General features: G+C 42.0%; 1 protein-coding gene across 2 annotated transcripts in view; it reads left to right on the forward strand.

Moving 5' to 3' along the window:
• The window catches only part of TET2 (tet methylcytosine dioxygenase 2), a 70,519-nt gene that overhangs the window by 35,304 nt on the left and 16,705 nt on the right, over window positions 1-18,510 (forward strand). For both annotated transcript variants that reach the window (XM_041424492.1, XM_041424493.1), the window contains exons 2-3: window positions 11,129-14,507; window positions 16,691-16,781. In XM_041424492.1, the coding sequence (XP_041280426.1) occupies window positions 11,129-14,507; window positions 16,691-16,781 (3,470 nt within the window). The remainder of the gene's footprint in view (window positions 1-11,128; window positions 14,508-16,690; window positions 16,782-18,510) is intronic.

Genomic DNA, 18,510 nt, shown 5'->3' on the forward strand with positions numbered 1-18,510 from the left:
GAGGGAAAAGGTAGGAAATAGGATGGGCTTGGAGCCATCAACACCCTGAACATAGAGTCCAAACAGCTTCATGACATAATTTCTCTCTGTCGTGCTGCACAGTTACACTATGGGAACATATTCTGTCTCTAGCATTCACCTGATTTGCTTTAGTCTTCCACATGCTTTTTTAAAAGGTTAACTGCAGGTACTCCAGGATATTTTTTTTCCCATCTAGTTTCCAGTTCTAATTTTATGTGCAACTAACTTTTCAGAACATTTGCTTAATCACCAATACCTATCAAAGACTTTTAAGACAATTTTGGTTTGGGAAGCTGAGGCACACGTCTGATTTATTTAACAGCATTTCTGCAGAAAGCTTTGGTGAGCTAGATGAGGCTGTTAGGAAGGTTTGTTTGGTGGGGAGTGTAATAAGCAGATAAACCTTGTCATTCATCCTTGTCCCCCACCCTCCCCACAGTAAAATTATTACTTCATTTTCTCATAATCAACCTGGCTGACCCTCAAAGGTTAGCAAACCAAAGATAAAGTACCCTTAATGCATTTGACAGTGGCATTCATATTAGTTTAGCTGACTTCATTAGACATTTAGTATCCTGATAGATGTCTCCTCTCTTCTCCCAACTCCCCCTGCCTTTTTTTTTTTTTAAGAAAAAACAGCTGTTCATTGCCCCCAGAGGTTGCATAGAAGTAACACTAACAATCACAGTCTGCGCTGTATTTCTTCTGAGTAAAACCAGTTCCCTATATCAGAGCATAATCCTTGCCTATCATCCTTGCTTTGCCCCCAACACTGTTCTCTTCCTGCTGTGTTTTGGGGGCACAAGGGTGACAGAGGGACCATAGGTTTGTGTTGGCAAGAAAAGCAGGGACTGTGCTGTGCAATCCACTAGGTGCATGAGGACACGCACACGCTTACGGGAACTCAAGCACACAATGCAGGGCGTTCTCTCCTACACCTGCATTCCTGAGCTCAAGACCACCACAGCTATGAGGCTGCTGGCTGAAGGACTAGCCTGGCAAACACTCTGCATAACCTTGCCAGGTAGGAGCAGTTCTGCAGGGCTTGTGGGATCAAGTCTTCATTGCTGGAGGTGTGGATTTAAAAAATGAAAAGTTACCTGACCCTTTTGAGAAGAGTTCCCCCGCTTAGGTCCTCTTAGGAAGACTAAAGAAAGGCATTTAAAAGGCTTCCATTAACTTTCATTGTTTGTAGGAAAGATGTTTACTTAAGCTGAAAAAAGTCTCAGCTATGATTTATGAGTTTCATTCAAAGCAGTCTCATATCTTAGATTCGTCTGTAGTTCCCAGCTTTCTAAATCCAGTTGAGTGTGTACTTTACAATGGTGAGCCTTTCATCCACACTGCTTCTTTGTGCACAAGAGCATGGCTGTGTTGGGGACAGACAATAATCAATTAGTGAAACGGTATCTTGTGACCGAGAATATGAAGTGGGCTTTGCAGAGGCTGACAACAGCTCTTTTAACTCACCCGTTTCTGTATGTCTCTTAAAAATCCTAAAATATCAAAGGTCTTTCATCAGAGCTTCAGGCTCTCTCAAATCCATGCAGGCCACTAGGTACCTCAGAAGACCATGAACTGATGTGAGCCGGCAGCAAGTGGCGAGTTGCCAGAACGAAGAACAACCGACTGTTTTCAAAGCTTTGAAAATATTTGAAAAGGAAGGACAGAGAGAGAAGTGTTGCACTTCCCTTCAGGACTGCTCAAATGCCTCTCTTCCAAGTGTCAGCTGTGGGAGTCTAAAAGTCTTAGTGAGAGTTAAATCACAATCTGCCAGTTCCCCTGGCTCCTTTTAGCTTGGCAGCAGTGAATTTTCTGCCTCTTCATGTTGCATCCTGCCACAAAGGGAAAAATTTAAACAGGAGAAACAATGTTCCTTTGAATTACTGGAAATTAAAGAAAAGCAGGAATGCCAGCTCGTTCTCGGGTCCCAACTGTTTCTCAGCAGAGCAATTCCGAGTCTTTTAATTTAGTTAAAGGGAGAAACTTTCATGTTAGATCTGTGTTTTTAAGCAATCATCCCATTCACAAAATCTAGACTTGTTTCCAGTTTCCCTGGAATACCTAAGTGATATTCCACAGAAAGGAAAAAGCCTGTATCCTTGTAATAATCTTTTTTCTCTAGTAGTTTTCTGAACTGTTTCTTGTCACAAAATACATAGAACGCCCTATATACTGTCCATTTATGCTTAAATACTAAGAAGTTTTAAATGGCTATACATAAAACCCACATTCTTTCTAAGTGGGGACAGAGGAAGATAAGAAGTAACTGAGAAATGGCCTCAGTTGTGTGGAAGCACGAACTGGAGCCTATCACTTTATCCTGAGAACAAGATTAACAGCAGCCTTCTAAAGAAAAGCCTACAAACTCTCTTGGAAAGGGATATAAAACTAAAATTAGAAAGAGAAGAAAAATACCAAGATGGTAACTACAGAAAATATGTTTTTCAAGCCAGGCTTAAGAAGCTAGGCTGCAACTCCTCAATAAACGCTGCCATGATGTGTAGTTGGAGTCTTTTGACTGACAATTTGTTTGGGTCCTGAGCCTTTTCATCTAAGATCAATGACCAAGTTCTTCCCGAGCTTGTATACTGAGCACTCAAAAAGAAAACACAGTCCCACATCTTCATCTCAAACCTAAAGCTGAAGGGGATGTTAACAGTACCCATGCTGAGCTCTCTGGTGTGCTTGGAACTGTGGTACGGCAGCACCAGCTCACACTTTGTTTCTCTCCCAGAGTTTTGCTTTTATCAGGATTAGATCTCAGCTGTTCTTAGGTTGTCAGCTGGATCTGGCCATCAAAACCACCTTGTCTTCCATCTCTGGTACATCTGGAGAGGTAACTGTAACTGTTTTCTCAGATCTGGATTTCACCCAAAAATCCATGCCATTGTTCTGTGTAGTTTGCAATAACCCACATGAAAACTCCTCCTGAAGACCACACACAAATGCAGAAAAGCTGAATGGCAACCATAGCTCCAGGGAGCATCTTCTCAGAGACCTCTAAAAATGCATTAGATTCTTATCTTCTGTACTGCCTCAGCAGCAGTGGAAGTCAGAAGAGATTTTGTGTGAGTAGCTCGAAGACATGAGCACACTGAAAGGTTTTAAGGAAACGACCTCTTCTATAAAGCTCTGCTAGGAGTAACAAGCCTATTCTGCTGATTTCAGTGTGATTTATACAGTGAGGGAATTAAACTGCTTAGTTACTGAGGGGAAAGTCGAGGTAATTCATACAGGTTTTTGGAAGATTATACAGATATATGTTATAGCTGCTCATATATCAAGCATCTGAATTTGGAGAAAATCTATCAGAGTGTAGCATGTGCATAATGTCTCCAGCGCACAGACTGTAGATTTGCTATGTGACCTCCATGCATTTGGTCAGGGAACAAATGGCATGGATATAGATCCACCCAGGGAGGAGACTGGATGTCATGAACTGGGTTGTTTATTCTGTCTAAGGGGGGAGCATTAATGATAGTCTTCAGTTACACGGGGAGAAAGAAGCCATAGCACAGAAGGGAAAAAAGCCTGCTCTGCATGTCTGTGGCAGATGGCATGAGCTGATACAAGGTTATGTTTTACATGGTAGAAGCTTTCTAATGAGTTAGATTAATTACTGCATGTAACTGTATGCTATTATGCAATCCTCATCATCAGAGACTTTTGAAAACTGGTTGGAGTGGACTGGTACAGGTCTGGCTGGTGTTACCCTGAAGCCAAGGAACAGGGCATTGACAAACCTATTTTTCCCATGTGTTTATGAGCAATTGGTCTGGTTTATAAGTCACAAAAGGCACAATTTGGGAGGAATAAACTAAATCACAAGTGGGAATGAAAACACATTTTGAAATTAAATCATGCAACAATTAAAACAGTGTAAGATGTTTCCAAAACAAGTACCCGTGTTTTGGCTCAACTCCTCCAGCTCTACTGTGTGGAAGTGAAGCTCCAGCAGGACATGCAGGGGCAGGCAGCATCTCTCTCAGGGGCACAGGGCATCTCAGGGCTCACTGGCCCTGGCAGGGATCCCCAGAACCTGCCCCTTGGCAATATCAGCACACACATGGCACAGCACACACTGTGTAGTGTGGGAGCTGCCCCTTTGGCTGCCTCTCATTTCTCAAAACACAGCAGCCAAAAGTTGAGTTTGCTACAACGTCCCAGCCTGGGTGTGGCAGAGCCATGAGAAAAACTGAGGAAGAATGCGTAGAAGGGTGTAAAGGCTACCGTAGTGAGGCCAGTGAAGGGGCTGAAAGCTCTGCTTTACCATCTGGACATGCAGGAGCCCCAGTCAGAGTACACCTTGGAGCCATCAACCTTCTCTTTACATTCTCCCCACTCTCCTCTCAGTATGACCTTCAACTTTCAAAAAGAAATTTAAGAAAACTGTATTTTGTAAAAAATTCTGTTTTCAACAGAACTGTGAGACCAATAGGATTTCCTACTTGAAGTTCAAAGGATAATGGAAGTCAGAGCTGTGTAAATAGGTTTTCTGAGGACACTGCAGCCCACAAGATTTTATTGTCTTTTATCAGTTCTTCCGCTCATATGTCTATTTTCTAATGTTACTGACCCAACATGATGAAACCTTGAAATTTTTAGCTTGCCAGTGTTTCTTTTTTCCATCCAGTGGTTTTTCAGTCTGCCAAAATCTGTGACGAAATCATCACGGATAACTGACCTTTGACTGGTGCTAGGAAGTCATCAACCCAAGAAATCCGTGCTATATCCAGGTCTGAAGCCAAATGGACAAAGATCACAGAAACTGGAAGATAATGATGACAGTGACCTCTTGGTAACCCTCCCTAAACAGCAGGTTGATAACATCAAGTGTGCCTTGAGGAACAGTTCAGCCACCAACGCTTGCTTATCCTGGCGTGCTCACAAGAGGCTGCACTACAGAGCTTGGCCAGAACAGCAAGAGAAGTCAGCTGTTGCTCTCAGGGAGCTGATTTTAATCAGCAGCCTATATCACCATTGCCATTTGACACATGGAGTAGCTGAAGTACTGAGAGGAAAATCATCCCCCAGATAACATCCTTTCTGCAGACATCAAAAACAGGTCAAAGCACCGGTTGTGGACCTGATTAACGCTGCTCAACACACCTAGCCTAGCATAATGGACTGAGATGAAGAAAAAGAGACTGTTCTGTTTTCCAACCCAAACATCTTTGCCAGCGTTTAATGCACAGGCACTGTGGAATTACTGAATTATGCCCTGTGTGGGTCACAATTTGAAATAATTTTGCTGGCCCAGACTTCACAGAGAATTTTCTCATTATGCAAAAACATCTCACTCTACACACACTTATTTGAGCACCCTTGAGATTTAAGGCTATAACTCTGTCTGTTGGATAGAAAGAGTCTCAAAAAACCAGCAAAGATGAAAGGGTGCTTTAGTTCAGCTTCCCTGTATTTGTTAAAGACATCTAATAGTCTGGGTGGTGCTCAAGAAATTGAGCAATACTTGGTCTTGGGTGCAATACCAGCACCCAAGGTCATACCAAACAAGCTAACCTGGGGAGCACTGCAGCTCTGTGGAATGGAACTGGTGTCAGTAAATTTTAGCACTAGTTGATTTTAAAAATGCATGAATTTTGAAGCGTCTGGCTTGGAGAAGATTTAATGAATTATTAATTCTCATATGTCACAAATCCCATGCTCTTCATTCCTGTATGTCTGCTTGTACATATATTCACTAGTCACCATTTTCCCTGTAAATTAAGGATAAATTAGCTATAAATTGGGTAACAAATTTTATCCAGCCCACATTTTCTTTTGTTTGACACAGACTATCATAGATCTAAATGCCAGAGAAGACAATTATATTCATGTAATATGACCTTCTGCAGAATACAGTCACAGTGTCATTGAGCAGTTTCTAGATTAACCCCTTAACTGCTCTTTAAAGCTACAATAAGAAAGCAATATGTATATTTTAGGAAGAAATATAGCTTTAACTAAAAAAAACTTCAAGGGACAGGCAAGTCATGGCATCCTTACTCAAGTTTTTTCCAAAGCATTGCTAATGCCCTAAATAAATAAACTATCCAAATGAAGAGACAGTTGAATGTAGTGCAAAAGGACCCTATTGTAAGCCATAGAGCCAGCTAACAACAGTGTCCTTGTCCTTCTGGAGCCTCCTTTACCTCTGCCTTGAAGTTTCACTGTGTTTTCCTCAGCCATCACATATGCAGTGGGGCAGCACAGCAGTGCTGCTGGTAAGGAGCAGAGCAAATCCTCAGGGGATGTTGTGGGGTCTTGAGCCTCAGTTCACCTTGGGCATGAATGCAATCTCGAATCTGTCCTGGTCTTGCCTCTCCTCTAAGTTTCCATGTGGAAGCTCATGTTGTTTCTCTGTGTATAACCTACAGTACCTTAAGTGCAAAACATATAAGAAATCCTTAAACTATACCACATGTGTTCAATTCTTTATCCCAGCAATAATGGAAATGTCTCACTAATAAGGAGCTTTGATGTGTTACATCACCCCTTAGCCATCTGAGTTCACCGCACGTCTTTTCTCCTCTAGGGACACTGGCAGTTGCTTACAGGTGTTATCAGAGGGCACAGCTGCAGCAACTGGTCTTTAGCTAGGCCAGGGAATCACATCCCATAATATCAAATCCTGGTGTTAAGTGTCGTTGTAACTGCTTAAACATCTTGTTCCAATGTTAAAGAAGAGAAAGCTTTGTCATAGGGTTAATCAGAAACAATTTTGCACATATGTAAGTCCAGAAGATTTCAAGTTTTAGAACAGAAATTGAACTTTCTGAAAATGTTATGCTTGAGTGCTCTTACATAAGTAATAACCACTCGTGCCTGTTCTCAAATTTTCATTTGATAGTGAAATAGGAAAACATCCAAACCCCCTAACTTCAGGAGCTTTTCCACATACTGGAAGTTCAGTATTTAGAACTCTGTCAGATGCATGAGCTTCAGAGGAGAGATGCAACTGCACAACAGCACATAAGGATACGTAGCAACAAGCGAAGCCAGCTACCGTACACAGACAACAGGAGCAGGAGAGCATAAGCAGAAAGTACAACTTACCAAACTGGAGTTTGGCAAGGCATATGGGCAAATTCACCTCCTGTCGAGAAAGTGCTAGAGGGGTTTCTTGTCTGGGAGCGATTTAGACCTCTGTGTCATCTGGCAGTGGCAGAAGGGTGCCAGCAGGATGGAGGCTGTGGCAACACCCCAGGAACAACCCAGTGAGCCATCAACAAGCTTCTGGGTATCTGACTTCTGCCTTCCCGATAATCAGTTGAGCACAAGTCAGCTGAGGCTTTGATCTGAGGATATGTATTTCTGCTGGGGAAAAAAACCTCTGAGGAGATAAATGTCTATCTCAGCTAACCCCAGAAGGGGAAACAACCCATCTGACATCCTACCTTTTGGTCATTTTAGGTCCGTGACTGCTCTGCCACAGCTATTTCCCCACCTACTTTTTCTCCTGGGAATCTTGCCCAGTTTTGCAGAAGATTGCACTCCCCTGCAGTGGGTGTATTTATTCATTCATTCATCAGAGCTGCTTTTCATTCACAAACTCCCCAGATACAGGTGCTATAGAAAATAAGCTATGAACCTCCAGAACTGGCTAAAACTAAAGAAAGATTTTCTGTGAAAGAAAATGACGCAACTTCTGTTGCTGCAGAAATGTCTGTTCTGCTTGTAACAACACCTTCCACAGTACACTGATAAGAGGTGGCAGGAGTATGCCAAATTTGTCCATAAAACAAAGAACAAAAAAATCTCAGGCTCCTAGTTTCAGTGCCTAGTTTCCAGTTTGTGCCCTGTGTGCGGCAAGAAATAAATGTACTTACATCGATTGCATCTGAAAAAGTCAAACAGTGGTAGTCTGAATTCTAACTTGAATGCATATTGGTGGGATGAGATGCTGATCCATTTGCACAGTAATGTGCTATATTTAAGTCATGCATCATGGCATCTTCAAAGAGGCCAGTCATAATTATGATGGATTAAACTGCAGAGTCAGTCCTAGATGCAGTAATTGTTTCACAGATGCTGATGATGTGACTTGAATTTCTGATGAATTATAGCTGAAGAAAAATATGTGGAACTTCTAAATGGTCTGGATAAAATACAGCTATGGGAAGATGAAAAATACTAACTGCTGCACTTGGGGGAAGGTAGATTTACTTTGAGAGGTAGAGAGTTCACCCCACAGTGATTGTAAAGACAACCACAAAGACTTTTTAAGATGCAAGCGAGTAGCAGTACTACTTCATGTGTCCCAGGTAAAACCAATAATAAAGATATCGTGGCCTTTTTTTTTTCTTTTTTTTTTTTTTTTTGCCAGTTCTGCATTACAAATTACATTACTTTACATTTGCTGTGATTCGTAGTTGCTTGAGGAAGATTTTTGCTTAGGTGTGACTTGAGGATAGTGAATAACTTGAGTATAGACAGTGAGAGAAAGAAGCATAATGCAAAGTTACCCCCATCCTAGATACATTTCAAATAATGCAAATCTGGCACTTTTAATGCATGAATTAACTTTGTATTTTGAAGAACCAAATGATTCTCATGTTCTTTGCAATGTCTAACACCAGTGCCTTTTATACTGAAAGCGGTCAGAATTTGGGGGAACATACCATGAGGTCTTTGAGAATGCCATGAACAATAAATCATCTCACAAGATAACCTTGTGGGTTTTGAGAACAGCATGAACCGAAGACTCTTTTCTCACCACAGATGTGCTCCTTTGAGGGGTTGGCAAGCTAAGCTTAAAGAAATCAGGGAGCCCACACTTCTAAAGAAAATGGTGGGTTTATCTGATAGATAGTAAGGAGTTGAGAAGAAAGATTGCCTGGGGATTCCCAGAAGGAATTTGGTTGCAACCCACAAGGTACACCAGAAAAAAAGCTGCAAGGCAGATTTTGAGGGCCAGACAAAGTTTCTCACAGCTTAGTCGGACAGGCTAAAACTTTTTTTTAAAGAAATAAATCTTTTAGAAGCAGCTTGACAGCACGGTGTTAATCACTATGGTGCCCTTTATTTCATTTCATCCTTTTGAAATGCAGCAGCCTATACACTCATGACTGTGGTTCACCTGCAGTTTTTAGGAATGAAAGGTGTGAAGGCAAAGAATGGCTTCCAAATTAGTCTGGCATTTTATTTTTGAGACACTCTGGGAGCATCGTTCTGCTGCCTGGCCTAGAATGACACATCAGAGGGATCCTTTTCACAAAGCTTTCTGCTAAGCATGGAACATCATCTCCCTGGGAAAGCTGCAAAACCTCATGTCTTGTGGTACTATAAAGCTAGGGTGGGAAATACCTCTGGAAGTGAATAAGCCTACACTACCATGTTAAAAAAACCCAGGCAAGACTGACAAACATATTTTTCCATCTCCCTGTTCTTAGCTTTCCCTGCAAAAATTCTTTTTTAAAGTATCACCACTTGCAGCAAGAACTTCTCTACTTCTGTCATAAAAAACCCCCCATAAATTGAGTAAAGAAAGAAAAAAAAAACTTCAGGAGGTCAAAAGTAAATCTAAAAACAAGTCTGGCATTTGGAGGAAATGAATACAAGTCATATAGGTGTTTGCTGGTGAAAGTGTACATTTGAATTGTCCTGCTACTGAAATCAGACCTGCAAGCAGAGAGAATTCTGCTGGATGCAACATATTTAATGAATTAATATTACTTATAAAAGCATTTTAGAATCACATTACTAAACTGAGTAAGGCAATACTGTGCTGAAAACTATATAAATTACATTTAAATAACATTTAAAATTACATCTTAATGACATAAAAATATTAATGTAGGATAAATGCATAAGCAGAGCAACCATGATGGGAGAATTTTTTCAGTGTAATAGTTCTTCCTAGGTAGTGGCAATACCAGCCACATTTTATGCTTCTCCTGACTCTGCAGTCCAAGCAGAGCTGACCTGGTAATGGAGAACCCTTCAGATTCTCCTTAATGCAAACCAAAAATAAAAGCTTCAGAACAGACATGCATATATCCAAATTTTCTCTGTGCGACTTCAAATCTGTAAGATCCACTGTCAGTCTGCCTTCTGTCATTCGTGACTGGTTGAGAACCATAAACCAACAAAGAATAAATTACGAGCAGAGTCAAACAAGGGCTTTATCTATGCTAACTGGGTCTGTGAATTCTGGAAAGATGCATGAGAACAGGATTAGCTTGTCATGGAATTTGCTCACTGCACATTGTCAGTACTTTTATCCAGCTAAAAAATTCACTTTGTAAATAAAGAGTATATGAGAAAATGGGATTTCCCATCCCAACAAAGAAGAAAAAAATCCTAGCTCCACAGCTGCAGAGGTCAATTCAAAATCCAAAGCACAGTTTAAGCCATGCTTGATGTCTATATGTAAATTTGAAAGGATATTGATACCTGAAAAAAGCATTTCCATCAAACCTTTCAAAAATCACTCTTTTTTCTGTCAACTTTACTGATCTGCTGATGAACTGTAAGAGTTCCTGTGGACAGCAGTCAAGTGTGGCTTTGACTTGTGTATTGAGCCACTTGCATGGTCTTCAGGAATGCCAGTTTTAAAAGACCCTGTCAGACAGCTGAGGACAGGAAAAAAAAAAAACGTTTTCCCCTCTAATTGGAAACTTGGTGGTAATACTCCTTCAAGTCAGACAAAAGAGGTTTGGCACACTTGATCAAATTACAGGATTAGCACCAAGTCTGGGAACCACAGTTCCAACATGACTTTCTGCCTTACCACGGGCAAAATGTGATGACAGAGGAGTCTATGCAAATCATTCAAAAGCAGAGAAGACTTTTTGCACCACTATGAGAAATTTCTTCTAGTAAAATATTTTCTCGTGTGTTAGATGGGAGTAAGGAAGTCACTCTGTATTTTTACTCTCTTTTTATCTTGAAGAACAAGCCTTTAAGAAAAAGGGAGACCTGGGGGTGCAAGATGCACTAGGATAGTGAAACACCCCTCGGGTGTGATTGCAGGCTCACGCTGTGTGTGAGAGCTGGTCAGGGCAAGGGGTGCTTGAGTGCTGCAGGAACTGTCAGTAACTGGATGTCCTTCAATGGAAACTAAAACTGACTTAGTTTCTCTCCTGTTTCTTTTCTCTTTCAGATACGTTCAGAGGGTAGCCTTGTGGATGGCCTCAGAGCAGGCCAGATGGAACAGGACAGAACCAACCATGCTGACGGCAATAGATTGAGTCCATTTCTAATACCACAGTCTTCTCACGTTTGCCAGGCAGAGCCTTCTGCAGTGAAGCTACAGAATGGGAGTCCAGCAACAGAGAGGTCTGAAGTGGAAGTAAATGGAGACCACAAGCCACTGTTCAATAAAAGCAACTTTGGAGTGCCCCACCTGAAGGGAAGTCCAAACAATTGTGTTAGCCCAGACCTTTTACAAGACAAGAAAGTATATTCCAAATATATGCAAAATGGTGGGATCAAACGCACTTTTAGTGAGCCCTCTCTGTATGGACTTCATGAGAGCAAGAAAGTGAAACAAGACAAAGAGGTAAATGGAGAAAAAGCTGAGCCAGAGGACAATAGTGAAAAACCAAGTGTCTCCAATTGTTACAGTGAGAAGAAATCTGAGAGTTATAAAAGACAAGAAAACGAAGCCTCAGATTTGATACCGTCTACAAGATACAATAGCGTTGGTTCAGAAAACCCTCATGACCTTCTGATTCAGAATGAGCAGGGGCAGGAAAATATTCATTGCCATAACAGGGACATTGTCTTACTACTTAAGAACAAGGCAGTGCCAATGCCTAATGGTGCTACAGTTTCTGCCTCTTCCATGGAAAGCATGCATGGTGAACTCCTGGAGAAAACACTGTCTCAATATTATCCAGAACATGTTTCCATAGCAATGCAGAAGAACACATCTCATATCAATGCCATTACCAGTCAGGCTACTAATGAGTTGTCCTATGAGACAACGCATTCATCCCATACCTCAGGGCAGATCACTTCCCCACAGACCTCAAACTCTGAGCTGCCTCAAGTACCAGCTGTAGTGGTGACTGAGGTCTACAACACAAAAGACTCCAGTAAACCACCTGCATTGCCAGGTAGCTGTTCGCTTCAGAAACCAGATCTACAGCTACAGCAACAGATTCCAGGCTATGATCCTCACCAGTTACCTGTAGGAAACAGTAATATTCATGGAAGCATAGGGCAGATTCCCAACCAAGACCTCTCTCTAAGTTCCAGCAGTAACCTGCAAGCTCAGAGCACTGCTCTGGAAAGGTACTCTGAGCAAGCAGAAAATAATGGTGCTTTCTTTACACAGAACTCAACGTTTCACAAAGATTCCTCCACTGCTCCTGCTCCAGAAATGAACAGTGCACTGTCTGCCGCGGTGCGAGAAGGACACCACTCCTATGACACCAGATGTGATGAAACTCTTCCTGGGGAGATAAAAAATGAAGGGCAACAGGAGGGACCAATGTCAGAAAGTCCCAGCCTCAGCCAACAACTTCAACCTCAGCAGAGCCTTCTGCAACAGGCACAAATGTCACAAGATGTCAGTGAAAGCAACCCGCAAACTGCTGTGGCTGCCTCGATTCCGCAGCGCCCCGAAGGAGTGATGCTGGCATCAGAATCTCCCCTCCAAAACCTGCACGCACACAGAAGTGAGGGTGAGTTGCAACAACACTATCAGCATTTCCCAGGACAGAGAGAACCTGAGACTCCTCCTGACAAAGAAAAGGACCAAGTGAAAGAGCCTGTACAACAGGCTCAACGTTATTCAAAACCAGCCTGGATAGAACTGGTTTCCACCCAGTTCCGCCAGGGAGAGCCTCCCCAGAAGCCCAGTGAAGCATTATTGCGGTCAATTCTTCAGTACCAGGCAAGCACAGCCCAAACAGTTTATACAAAACAGTATGCTGGAAGTCCTGATTCATTAAAGGGGCCTTCAGGACAGGCCCAGAGCCAGAAGATAATGCAACAGGAACAATTTCCTCCGCTGTACAAAAACGAGAGCTCCCAGCTGCAGCCGCATCCCCCAGCTGACCAGCAGCTGCCGTTCCAGAAACACTCACCGCAGCCACAGCTCACAAAGGTGGATTCCCTTCTCAAGTCCCAAGTGCAGCAACACCCTCCACAGCAACTCCACTTCCAGCCAAGATCAGAACAAGCTGAACAGCCTTTAGGGGCCCCCTTGAAACAGCAGCACTTGAATCCCCAGCCAGGGGAAAACGGGCAATTCCTGCATTCACACATCTTGCAACAGATGCTACAGAATCAGGCACATCCAGTGCAACTGCCATGCAGTCCACAGCTAACCCCAAACCAGCAGCAGGCTCCACAAATGAAAACTAAAGACCTGCCCCAAGCCGTATCCCGCCCTCAAAGCAACGCTGAGCAGCCTCTAGACAGGACATCCTTCAATCAACTTAAAGCAGACGAATGTTTCCAAACTGGGAGTAAGTATGCTAAATCAGCTGCATTCCCACTGCCTAACCCTCAGCTAGGCCTAGAGCAGGTACAGACCGTGAACAACAAAGCTCCTCTTTACACTCAGAAGGCAAATGCCAGTCTCCAGCACCCTTGCCCAAACAACAGACACCTGATTTCCGAGAAGAAAAGCAACGCCGCAAATATGGAACGCTTTGGAGCCAACAAAATGCAGGACTTGCAGCATGCACAGTATTTTTCAAATAACTTGACCGCAAAGCAAGATATGAATCATTGTTTTCAAGAACAAGAGCAACAGACACAACAAGCCTCGGTTCTGCAGTTGCCACCCCTCCAGCCCTCACAGGGCTATGGTGCTAGTCTGAAACAAGACCTCCCGAGCAAACAAGCTCCACAGCTCCCTCAGCAGTACTTACCACATGGCCAAAGTGCCCCCCACGCCCAAGACCAGAGAGGCTGTCATTTGCAGTCCCAGACCACTAAGGATTTTCAAAAGCATGCTGCTCTGCGGTGGCATCTTTTGCAAAAACAGGAGCAACAAGCATATCAGCAACCCAAAACTGAGATTGGTCCCAGTGCAGCACGCAAGCCTATAAAAATTGAGGCTGGCACAAAGTCTAATGTCTGCATGCGCCCATCAGCTGGACAGCTGGAAAACAAAATGTGGAAAAAAACAATTAAGCAAGAGAATCAGCACTTTGGCTGCGAGAACATGCAACAAAAGAGCATCATTGAGACAATGGAGCAGCAGCTAAAACAGATACAGGTCAAATCACTGTTTGATCATAAGACTTTTACTCTCAAATCACCCAAACATGTGAAGGTTGAAACAGCAGGCCCTATTACCATCCTATCTCGAAATACCAGTGCTGCAGATTTTGACACTCAAACCCCAATCTTAGATCAGCAAGCACACTTGTCTGCTGAGAAAACCCCGACCAAAAGAACAGCTGGAACTGTTCTCAATAATTTTTTAGACTCACCATCCAAGTTATTGGATACGCCTGTAAAAAATTTATTGGACACACCTGCCAAAACCCAGTATGATTTTCCATCTTGCAGCTGTGTTGGTAAGTGCTGAGATGTACTAAAAACATCATAGTTCACAGGAAGGAAATGAGCCTTCAAGTTGCGATCAAGGGTTAGTTGGATGTTTTTGTTGGAAGATTTTTTTGGGGTTTTTAAAGAACAATAATTAGTGAAGACTTATAAAACTGGGATTTTACACACTTACGCCTACTCCACTTACCAACCCTACACATGGCCCCTTTCTCATTATTTCATAAAGCAATTACCTATTTGATTTTTCAGTCAGAATGCTTATGGCTTCAGATCCATTCTCCTTGAGTAGCAGACATGTAACAACAACATAGTGATAAAAAATAGGTCATAGCTTTATGACCTAATTTATTTGTCAAGGATAGATACAGCTTTCAAAAAAACTATCCTGCTCCAAAACTTCAGAGCTTTATGGCCATTTTTTGCCCTAACAGTGAAATTGTTGAGGTTTCCCTTAGTAAAGCCTAAGAAAAAACAGATGTCAGATTATTCCTCACTTGCTGCAAGAGTTTATCATCCTTTTCAGGCATTTGTCTCCTGTAAGGCTGAAGAAATCCACAGTTTCATAGAGAAGCTATGCAAGCAGCACCAAAAAAAGCACTGGGGAGACCCTTCTTGTTGCCTGATGGCAAACCCTGTTTCCAAGAGCTGGAAAAATAGAGCAGAAGGAAGCAGAGTGACAGGCATGGTCCCCTAGCCCAAGCTTTCATACAGTACTGACACTGCACATAGCCAAGTGTAAGAGGCACTTTCAGACTCTACTGGATAAACTATTCAGGCTGAGACAAAAGGTTCAGCACCAAAAATGAGAAGAAGAAAAAAATCCTTGTTACAGTTTCAGTTACTAGGATTTTGTATCAACTATAAAAGAGGAAAGTTGAATCAATGCTCCTCCAAAATGCAAAATGAACCTTTTTGCCTTTTTGAATGTTGGGGCTGTGTCTCAGAGATGATATGTGGGAACAAAACCAGGAAGTAGTGTATTTGTAGAACTCCCAGGAAGAACTCTGGAAGCCAGTTCCTTGCTCTTCCTTGTTTTATAAGAAACAACCTTCAAAATATATGTTTTTTTGAAAACACAGTTGTCATTTTTAAAATTTTTTTAAATATTGTTTCTTCCATATATTTAGCACAAGTTTTTCTAGCACTCATCTCCTTATCCTCACTTTTTTTTTTTTCATACTGAAACCACTAAGCAAACTTAGGAACTTATCCTCCATTTACATTTTAATTCTTCAGTCCTAGCAGACACTAGGAAATACAAGAATATGAAACTCTCTCTGAAGAACCCAGTGGCACAGCATAATCTATAGGTTTATTGCTCTTTCTTATCAATATTGTCCTTAAGAAGATTAAATTAAGCCATTCCCACTGACACATTCATATTCATACCATGCCTTCATCGTGCTTCCAGAGGCTGGCTGTCAAGAGCAGCACTGTCCATCCAGCCTGTGGAGTTATCATGGCAGAAAGCATCAAGTCAGCAATGAGACATCAGCCAGCACAGCTCCACCATCTCCTGAACCCAAGCAGGGCCTGGCCACTTTCACACAGCTGCAGCCACCTTCCTGGTATCAAACCAGACATACAGCGTGTACTGTGACTGCTGTATGGTCCTACCCACACACAGAAAACTGAGGCCACATTCTTGGCATACAAGGGTTTTTACCAGGCCTTGGGCATGATTTTTTTTCAGCAAACTTGGGGGTTTTTTTCATTTCACAGTCTTTCCATGAGTGGCAGGAATTCTCTGTGTAACCTTAGTGGCCAGTTTTTCAAGCTGTAAATTCCTGCACTGTAAAAAACAAGTACGATACAGCTCCCTAACATCAGTATTTACCACTGTTATCCCATTTATCCTCCTTTCTATATACTGGGAGAGGAGGAAGTGGGAGAAGGAGAAACAATTGTTCGCTGATAACAGGAAAATGCCAGTTTGAACGTCAGTGTAGAGCCTGAGATGTGGAATAAGTGTTTGTGCTAGGGAAAGGCACACAGTCCCTATCACAGCTGTTTGCAGGATTAGCCATTGCTTTGCATGTTTAGTACAAACTGGGGGGCAAATACCTTAGACATAAGTGTTTGAAAACTTACCCCAGGCCCATACAGCAGTCTTCTAACAAGCTTTGCAATGTGACATTTTACATGAAAGAATTAAGCTTCAAAGTAATAACCTTTATTTTGTTTTAAACAGAGCAAATTATTGAAAAAGATGAAGGTCCCTTCTATACCCATCTAGGAGCCGGTCCTAATGTGGCAGCTATTAGAGAAATCATGGAAGAAAGGTAATTAGTGCAAAGGCACAGAGCAGATTAACTTTTATCCTTTTGTGGATGTCAGAATTTTTCCAGCTTTTGCACATAAAGAAATAAACAACTGCAAATCAAGTAATTACTTGTAGGCTTAGCTACTCCAGCGTTGCCAACATTACGCACCCTGCTATTCACCAGAGAGTCACAATATTTGACAGGGCTAATAGTCTGCTGGCTGGCACGGGCTGTGCCCTGGCAGACAGATGCCAGCAAACCCAAGCCGGAACAAGTTCTCACCAGCCTGCCAAGCAAGGCGGCTGGCAGTGGCTGCAAAGGCAGACATGGAGCTGGTGTTCCCTCTGGCTAGGAGAATGCCAGCGGAGAAGGAGGATGAAGAGCAGAATACCAAATTTCAGCATTAGTTTCCCCTCACAAAATTACTAAATGTCTAAATCTCATTCATTCATGTCCAGAGGAGTGCCACAAAATTGCTGGATGGGATTTCAGCCCAAAAATCAGTAAGTAGTGTTGTGAGAAAACATTCCCCTGCTTTGGAGTATTGCACAAACCCAGTCTTATCTTGATTATGGACAATCCCCTCTCATCATGTTGCATCCTGTGGTGTATTTATTACATCAGTGCTAACAAAACCAAGAATTTTTAAAGGCACAGAAAAGATATATGATATGTGCTGCTTAAAAAGGTGAGTAAGCACAAACCCAACCAGCCTACCTAAGATACACAAATTAAAAGCTGTCACAAAAGTGACTTCTGCACTGTGAATTCTGCATTACTTGTAGCCAATAATGACCAGATTTTTACAGGTATCTGGGAATTCAGTTCCCCCCTGAACAAAGAAGCAAAAGAAAAACTATTCAGTTAAGTCAGAGACAGATGGGAATTTGGTTTGTTAGTCCCTTAAAAATCTGGACTCCAGAGCAGCAGTGAAGCTCCAGCAAGCTGCAGAACCAAAGCAAGTGGGCATTATTGCAGTGCTGGGTCTGAGCTAAGGAGCACCATTTCTTAGCAAGGTCTGTTAGCTTGCGTTCATCACTGCACAACCATGGGGCACTTGCAGCCTATTAAACCCTTCAGATTAAATCCTAAGGTGCTTTCTCTTTCTTAGCACCTCTTTCCCTGTGACTCTTGTGCATGGCTTGCCCCAGTAAATTTCAGCTTTGGGAGCAGCTTGAGTGCAGGTAAACTACATAAATCAGCTTCCTTCTAGGAAGGGAGAGTGAACACTGATTCTCTGAAGAAATTCTTTACCATCTGTTATCTCCAGAGCTCTCATCAACTGGTTCTTTAGTATCTACAAATAATAAATAAAAGAGGAAAGTCATTCATGTTGTGATGTCAATTATAGAGATACAATTTTTTTCTGGTTTTTTTTTTTTTTTTTTTTTTACATTGGAAAGAATTTTTCATTCTTAATATTGACCTTACCTTTTTTCTTTTCTTTTTTGAATTTAATTTCACTTTGTGTTGGCAGAAGGAAATTAGGAGATATCATAGATAATGTGCAACTAATCAGCCAGGTTCAGCAGAGTATAGCAGCAGCCACTTGAGCAATGGTTAGTGTTCAACTGTATGGTATGAGCTATGAAATTCTGACTGAAGAACTCCAGAACTCATTAGTTAATTTTGTATCCCTAAGTAAAAAAAATCCAAACCCTTCACTATAAAGATACTCTCAAGCATACATGTGCAGTTGGTGACATTAATCACAACTCAAGCATTTTAACCTGACTTCCCATGCATA

Source organism: Onychostruthus taczanowskii, unplaced genomic scaffold, assembly GCF_017590055.1.
Source record: "Onychostruthus taczanowskii isolate IOZ18803 unplaced genomic scaffold, ASM1759005v1 scaffold82, whole genome shotgun sequence".
Classification (NCBI taxonomy): Eukaryota; Metazoa; Chordata; class Aves; order Passeriformes; family Passeridae; genus Onychostruthus; species Onychostruthus taczanowskii.